The sequence below is a fragment of the Miscanthus floridulus genome, chromosome 15, assembly GCF_019320115.1.
Source record: "Miscanthus floridulus cultivar M001 chromosome 15, ASM1932011v1, whole genome shotgun sequence".
NCBI classification, from domain to species: domain Eukaryota; kingdom Viridiplantae; phylum Streptophyta; class Magnoliopsida; order Poales; family Poaceae; genus Miscanthus; species Miscanthus floridulus.
The window spans coordinates 29,421,750-29,429,887 of record NC_089594.1 but is presented as its reverse complement, the minus strand read 5'-3'; the positions used below and the strand labels follow the sequence as shown (position 1 = coordinate 29,429,887).

Sequence of the window (8,138 nt, the reverse complement as noted above, 5' to 3'; positions counted from 1 at the left end):
AAAGGCCTCGACACACTAAGGGAAGCACCAGAAGGCATGGAAGAATATGTCTCCCATCCTTTCATGCATTAGGTTTTAGGATGTACTCATAATGCATGCCTAGATTCACCGCTTTGATTGCATTGAAAAGAACTAGCAGCTGCTCATACCCATCCTCCCTGTCCACATATATCATCTTCCACACTCGCTACTTAGCCCTCTATGCTTTACCATAAGTTATCACATATCCTCCATACAATGCCTCAACGGTCCTGATAATTGTCCTCACCTTCATGTTGGGTTCTCCCTGCAAAATTCCCATCAACCGCTTGGCAATGAGGGTAGATGTCAACTGCCCTGTAAGGCCTCTTTCGTATCACTACAAAAGCCTGCAACCACCTCTTCAAAGCAGGGAGGTCATTGAACACCCTCCCATTCTCAATTACCATGTTAGGACCAGCCTCAGGAGCTTCTAGGAGCTCATCATCACGTCCTTCTGCAAACACCTGATCGGAATGAGCAAGATCGCTGAACTCGTGAACTCTTGGATCATGGCGGTCGGGAAAGATACGCCTCAGCATCTCAACATCGCTCTCTATCATCTCTCCAATAGGGCGATCATCATCAGAATCAAGAGCCCTTGCCATCTCATATGGCTCTGAATCATGCATAATTTCAACACTATTGGAGCCACGGAATCCATCTCCAAAGTGCATTTGTGCAGCAACAGGGGACACATCCACATTCTCAGGAATGTCTCCTGCAACATAAGTAGAGAAATGAGGAAAGAATGAAAGAAATAGATGTAAGGAAGGGGGTAAGCTCCCAAAAACCATGCGGTTAAGACACTTACTCAGATGATTATGTGTCAAAGGGATCTCATGAGGAGGATCTGCCACGAAAATATGAGTCTGACAAGCATCTCCAACTACCGTATTGGGGGCAGATTGAGCATCGGGAACCGTAGGTGCAATCTCCACATCCATATAAGGTTCTAGAACAGGAGGGTCGATGTGTGCCTGCTGATCCATTGGTGGGGAAAACCCATGAGGGATGGGATCAACTAACACCTGACGCACAACCACATCCAAACATTATAGCTAGCTCTTCATAGCCGATCTCACATAGTTCTCCCACTGATCCACACAACCAATTGAGATCATTCGCCTAAGGATGTTGGGAGGAGAACCTAGGTGCAGTACACCATCAACTGCAATGCCATCATCTCCAAGGCATTGCAGCTCCTCCCGAGCCCTTGCAACCATCTCACTAAATAAAGGCCTATCATTGAATAGCACAGGCATGCTTTGCATGTCAATAAACTCAACATATCCATAGTGATCGCTTTCAACGGTGCCTACATGATATATGGTAACTAGATTGTCCATCTAGTTCAAACACGTAACGAAACACATATCATTTAGTCCAAATTAGACGATAGATAGTACATAACAAGTACTTTCTAACTACAAACTAAGTAAATAAGATAATAACTATGTATATATATACAATGTACTCACTAAATAGCTAGATCATATGTAGTTAACTAAATATGTAACTACATATCTAAGTAGCTATCTAACTATATCTATGTACCTATGTATCTATGTTTCTGTCTATCGACATATATATCTCACTAGATCACTAACTAAATCAACTACCTCAGTCATCACATTAACCAGAAAATAACAAATGCCAACTAAGTATGTGCATTGCATATTCATAATTTTTACCTTTCCAACGACTGATCCGCGGACGTTGACGGAGTCACAGCGGACGAAGGGCATGGGTTAGGCTAATGGTGGCACGGCCGGCCGCTGCAGGTGGCACGGCCGATGACAGCGGTGGCGTGGCCGACGACAGCGGTGGCGCTCGGCGGGCGTGGGATGCCCGAGGCTCCGCGCAGCGAGTCCGGCTCGACGGGCGCGGGAGGCACGGCGGCCGCGGCCGAGGCCGGCGGTGGAGGCCAAGGCAAGGCTAAGGCGAGGACGATGATGTAGGGCGGAGGAGGGTCACTGGCCGTGGCGCGGGCGGCCAGCCGCGGGCAACGGCACGGCGTGGGGGGTAGCGCGGCCGCGGGGAGCAGGCCGTCCGCTGGGGCGCGGTGCGGGGCGGCCTCGGGGTGGCCACGGGGCTTGGGGCACGTGAGCAGGCGCGGTGGCGCAGCGTGGGCGAGGGCGCGGGCGAGGGCGACCGGTGGAGGCAAGGGCGCGGGCGGCGGCGGCGACCGAGCTCGGCTCTGCTAGGGCACGAGAGGGGTAGGAAGAGAGGAAGAGAGGCATGGGGCCCATAGGTATTAAAGGCTCGGCGTCAGTCACTCTGGCGTTGAGCTCAGCACCAAGATCTACGGCGCCGAGCTCACTACCATGTCATCTACCGTGCCCAGGAGCTCGGCGCCAGAGACGCTGGCGCCGAGACATGTTAGCTCAGCGCCAGCACCAATGGCGCCGAGCTAAGGATCCATTTTCTGAAATCTTTTTACCAGGGGTCTATTTGTGAGAAATTTTCAAAAATAAATAGCTTAAATGTAAAAAAATCGGGCAAAGTGGCGGCTGTCGTGAGCTTTTGAACGAGGTGGAGTCCGAGCGTATAGGCAACGAGGCTAGGCTGTAACGTGAAATTTTCGTATTTTGGTCTCTTTTGAAAACAATTTTTAGAAAAATACCAACGCCAAAACATTTTCTAAAAATAGACCATTTTTAGGCATCTTAGCACATGACGCCGAGATATGAGGCTCGGCGTCGTTTCACTCGACGCCGAGGTACTGCCACATCACGGAAGACCGGGGTCGTCGTCGACATGTTGGCGCGTGGGTCCGAGACGTCGGCGTTGTGTCAGCTGACGTCAAGTACCCAACCTCGGCGTGATCGGACTGAGCGCCGAGCTCTAGTCCCATCCGGAGCACGGCCAAGGCGGCCCAACAAAGCACGGTGGCCCAGCAGCTCGGCGTTGGGTCACTTAACGCCGAGACTCCAGACCTCGGCGTTACCCGACTCAACGCCGAGGTCTGGACCCTTTAAGCCGAGGCCCCCTTCTTCTTCTTCCCTCCCCTCCTCCATTCCCCCACAGCTCCCAAATCCCCCACGGCCCCCACGAAACTCTAACCTCCAAAATTGACCCCCGGTGCCCAGATCTTGTCTCCCGAAGCTTCCTCGAGGTAATGGTCCCTCCCCTCCTCCATTCTATCCGCGTAGATGTGCTTACATTGTCCCTAATCATTTGGAATCATGGTTGTTTGGTGATTTGGTATATTTGTGTTTGCATTTGCAAAATGTATGGCTTAGGATCATTGAGTGCATTGTTGTTTAACTGTTATATGTGATGAACATGTTAGGTTAGTTTGGTTTCTAGTTATTTTGGTTATTAGGGTTATTTGTTTATTGTAGGTGTCATTAGGGTTAGTTATTTGTTGGTCATTAGTGTTACTATGTATTTTATTTATTTGTTGGTCATTACATTTCAATTTGTTATGACCAAGGCGTTTTGCCAAGGTACTCCTCTTTCCCCTCTTTCAATTCATTCATTTAGATTCGTTTGTTTTTGAACTTGGCATTATAGGTTTGGTTCATGTTCATGTCATTCGTGCAATGTATGGTGGTTCAAATGATTGAATGACCCAAATGTATGGTTGTTGGTGTTGTTGTTGTTGTATATGTTATGGTTTATAATCATTGAGTTAAATTTTGTGTTTGTTGGGATTCAAATTTGTTTAGGGTTTGTAATGAAAAGCTTATTTGGGAGGTATGGTGATGTAGTGTTAGTACCTTTAAATTCGTTGCAAGGTACTTTGTGTCGACGAAATATGGTCGGCAGTCTACCTAGGGGTATGCCCAAGGTAGTAGATTATCGGCAGACAGATGCGCAAGCCCCAAACAAGACGGTGACGCAAGACAGACACAAGGTTTTATCTAGGTTCGGCCGCCGAGAAGGCGTAATACCTACGTCCTGCGTCTGATTTTGTATTGCTGTATGTCAATGAGAGATGTTTTTTAGAGGGGTCCTCTGCCCGCCTTATATAGTCCGAGGAGCAGGGTTACAGATCTGGATACTAATCCTAGTCAGTTACAATTGCCATATGTGGCCGGATAAGGATTCCTATTCTAACCGACCAGGATCCTGCTTGGTCACCAAATCCGTCTTGATTCCTTGTGCGGGACTCCGATCAGGTTAACTAGGCCGCACATCGCCTTTTGGGTGGACCAAACTCATCGATCCGGGCCAGCCCAAGCTTAGCCATAAGGGTATAGGGGTTAATACCCCCACAGCTAGTCCCCGAGCATCATGTATTATGCTGTGACACGCCATTTTAACCTTCTCCGACAAGTGAGGCTTGAGCCCTTGATGCCTTCGACCACCGTCATCACCGGAGAAGTAGGTTGTCCAAAGAATGTATGGTGCTCTTCCAAAAAAAGAAAAAGATTTCTTGTCCTGAGAAGTGTGCCCACTTGTATTTCTAAAAAGAAATGTAAGTGGTCTGGAAGCATAACGTCCTTGAACATCAGAAGCGTAAGGGTCGAGTAAACAAACACATTCACCGCAAGGTGAAGTGTGCCCACTTAGTCCCCGAGCCTGGTAGTAGGTGACGTAGGCACGTGGTGCCAGGGTCTAAAAACAATTCCTAGTTTAGTTGAAAACTAAATTGCTGTACAGGCAAAACAAGATGCACCGGTAGGTGCATCATACCGACGTAGTCCCCGAGCTTGCTGGAAAGCAAAGTATGAGCCTTGTAGCAAGGTCTAAAGAAATGTCTCTTAACTGTATGTGAGTATAAATCACATGTAGCCAAGGAAAACCATTATTCAAGCAGTGGTCGGGGGAGTCCCCGAGCACATTAATAATCCTTACAATCATTCAAAGCATAGAGGTCGAGTGGACAAACACATTCACCGCAAGGTGAAGTGTGCCCACTTAGTCCCCGAGCCTGGTAGTAGGTGACGCAGGCACGTGGTGCCAGGGTCTAAAAAGAAATTTTGCTGACGTTAAAAATCCAATTGTCGTACAGACAAAACAAGATGCACCGGCAGGTGCATCGTACCGACGTAGTCCTTGAGCTTGCTGGAAGGCGAAGTATGAGCCTTGTAGCAAGGTCTAAAGAAATGTCTCTTAACTGTATGTGAGTACAAATCACATGTAGCCAAGGAGAGTGAACTCCGAATAGTGGTCGGGAAAGTCCCCGAGCACAGCATTGGTCATAGCATTTACTGAGTACGGTAATGGTCGGAAAAGTCACCGTGGTCGGAGTAGTCCCCGAGCACGGGAGTGGTCTGGTCAGTCCATTATCGCGTGTGCCGCTTGTACTATTATTTGGTGTATTTATTTGTCACCGTACTCTGTCAAGTCCAAACTGACACGTCTTGGTCAAAAAAGCAAACAGGTACAGCACGGCATTCTGCCCTCTTACTCTTTCTGGCAAATTGTCGCTTGGCACCTGTATAGAGGTGCGTCAGTGTGGGCCCTCTGAGTTTATTAGCGAAGACGCGCATACACTGTAAACAAAGGGGCATGTTTATTGGCATAGATCTCGAGGCGGTGTGAACAACCGTCCGCTGCGCGTGCGCACGTCTCCCAAGAAACTCGAGCGGACAAAACGACGGAACTCTTTGTTATTTATAATGTAGATCTGGCAAGTTACTGCCACCGTTCCCCATTGTCATTCACCGCCGCCACCTTCGTCTTCCTCTTGCCAAACCCTATTCCTCCGATAAACATCGCCAAATCCCCTCGCCACCGCATCCACCCCCCTAGAAAGGACAGACTAATGGTGAGGAGAGACGCCCAGAAGAAAGGTGGAATCATGGCGAAAGAGTGGTGGAAGTCGTGGAGCAATGAGCAGACCATTGAAGACCTCGTCGCCATGGGGGTGCTCCACAACAAGGCACTCGCTGGATGGCGCATGCCGAAAGGAGAAAGCTTCCCCGATCCACAACTAGGTGAGATTGTGGTTTTCGAAGATTTCTTCAAACGGGGTTTGGGGATTCCAGTGCACCCTTTCCTTCAGGGTCTCTGCTTGTACTACGAGATTGGGATTTGCAATCTGCATCCCAACTCGATTCTTCTTGTCTCCACCTTCATCCATCTCTACGAGGCTTATGGTGGCTTCCAGCCCCATTTCGACCTCTTTCGCCACCTGTTCTGTCTTCGAAAGAAAGGGAGCGGTGGCTCGAAGATCGCCGTAGGCGTCTACCTGAACCTGCGTGATGGCATGAAGGCTCAATACTTGCACTGCCCCTGGAACACCTCATTGGACGAGTGGTACAAGAAGTGGTTCTACATCCGTGAAGAGCCGAACACCATCACTCTGTGCGATGTGGGGCTGATTCCAGAGAAGAAGAATAGCTGGTCGGAGAAGCCCGAGAACTTGGAGCAGATCATCGAACTGCTCGGGATGATCCCGTGGGGAAGGCTTGATGGCCCAAGCGTGGTCGGCAACTTCATCAGCCGAAGAATTCAGCCCTGCCAGAAAAGGATTCATCCTGGCTTCGAGTACCAAGGAGGCACTGATCCAATGAGGACCAGGAAAGAGCCGCTCGACAAGATGGAAATCAAGGCCAGGATTGGAGAGTTGTTCAACCTGGCCGATCCCAATTATGTCGCGCTGAACGCCATCGAGCACGCCTTCAAGCTGGCTCGACCTCCCCCAAAGGTAAATGACGCCTCCTTTTAACTATAGAGTCATGTTGTAGCAAGAAAATAACTGTTTGTCCCCATTTTGTGTCTCAGTGTAATGGTTGTGACCGGGCAGCAGTGTTCGTGTCGCCTCCCCCCGATGTAGAATGGCCGCAAGCTACCGACCTAGCCGCCCAGACCAGCGCCAGGACCGACGACGTTCACTAGGCGGTACTCGAGACTGTAGAAGACGCATCGACCAGAGCCACTGGCAAGCGTCCGGCTGCCAGCAAACGACGCCAAGCCATCTTCCCCCTGTCGAACGACGAAGCAGAGGATGCGAACATCTTCTGGCTCGTCCCTCGAAAGAGGAGAAGGCAGGTGGGACCGACGGAGCAGGGTGGCTCCTTTGGGCCAGCAGTGGTCACAGCACCGACCATTGCAACACAGAGGACAGATGAAGGAAACATCAAGCATCATACCCCGACGCCTGTACCGGAGGTGGAAAGAGTCCCGTCGGAAACTACCGAGCAAGCGGAGCAGGGACGATCGAGGAGACGTTCCTTCGCCACATCATTCCGCAAGTCGAAGCTGTAAGTATCTATATTTTTGATGTAAGCTTGCATTTTGCATTGGATACTATTATCTTCTGAATTTGTCTCTGATGCATTAGATCGGCATCCACCGAGAGCCCCGACCAGCTAGCTGGGTGCGGCACGTCTTCGCCAACAACGGCGGGACAAACTACTGAGCAGCCAACCGTGGAGGAGCCCATAGTAGGGACTCCGCCTGGGCCTCAGCAGGCGGATGACCAGATGCCAGTCCCCGAGCAGCTGGCCAAGAAGACAACTGAGCAGAATACAAGTGCTCCAAGCACGAACCCTGCTGAGGCGGATACCATGGCGCCAAGGGAGCTGGATCTAGCCGAGGAGCAGCAGCCAGAAGTGACCCATAATGTTTTTGTCGATGCGACGGCTCATGGAAAAGCCCTGGTGGTCGTGGAGTCTGCAAACTCCAGACCAACGCCGCCTCCCAAACAGGAGGCTGAAGAGGAAGAAGTGGAAGAGGTCCTGGGCCGTCCCCAAGATAGGCGACAACATGTATATGTGTCACGCTATCAGAACGACGAATGGGTCATGCACGAGGAAATCCCAGAGGTCGAAGAGACCTTAAGAGTCAAATGGGCGGCCAAGCGTCTGGTGACAGAAGTCCAGGTATATTTGACTTGAGTCCTTGACCCTGTTGTGTAGTCGACTTGTCTGACGTAGCTTGTCTGTATGCAGGACTTGATGAAAACTGCAAGATACCAAAAAAGGTGCTTCGACTAGATTGAAGGAATCACGGCGACCAATAAGGAGCTGACGGCTGAAGTGGAACGCTTATGGCGCCAACTTGAAGCTACCGACCAGGAGAGGACAGACCGAGAAGCACAGAACCAAAACCTGGTCGGCCAGCTCAATAACAAAGAGCGGGAGAGAACAAGTAAGTTTTCACCGTATCATAGCAAGTGCAGGACTTGTGTTATTGTGTTCTCGGCAGTAACAGCTGTAATG

The 8,138-nt window shown here is 50.1% G+C and overlaps 1 protein-coding gene across 1 annotated transcript; it reads right to left on the bottom strand.

Annotated features, from left to right (window-relative positions):
* Positions 1-1,774: 1,774 nt before the first annotated feature.
* LOC136507281 (uncharacterized) lies at positions 1,775-2,780 on the bottom strand. The gene is made up of 2 exons (XM_066502054.1): positions 2,745-2,780; positions 1,775-2,221 (listed from the first exon to the last, which is right to left on the bottom strand). Exons 1-2 carry the CDS (start codon positions 2,778-2,780, stop codon positions 1,775-1,777), a joined length of 483 nt encoding a protein of 160 aa, XP_066358151.1.
* Positions 2,781-8,138: the final 5,358 nt, after the last annotated feature.

Coding starts and splice junctions, on each gene's coding strand:
- LOC136507281 (XM_066502054.1), bottom strand. CDS start 2,780: ATGTCGACGACGACCCCGGTCTTCCGTGATGTGGCA. Junction 2,222..2,744: donor CGGTCTTCCGTGATGTGGCA/GTACCTCGGCGT, acceptor CTCGTGCCCTAG/CAGAGCCGAGCTCGGTCGCC.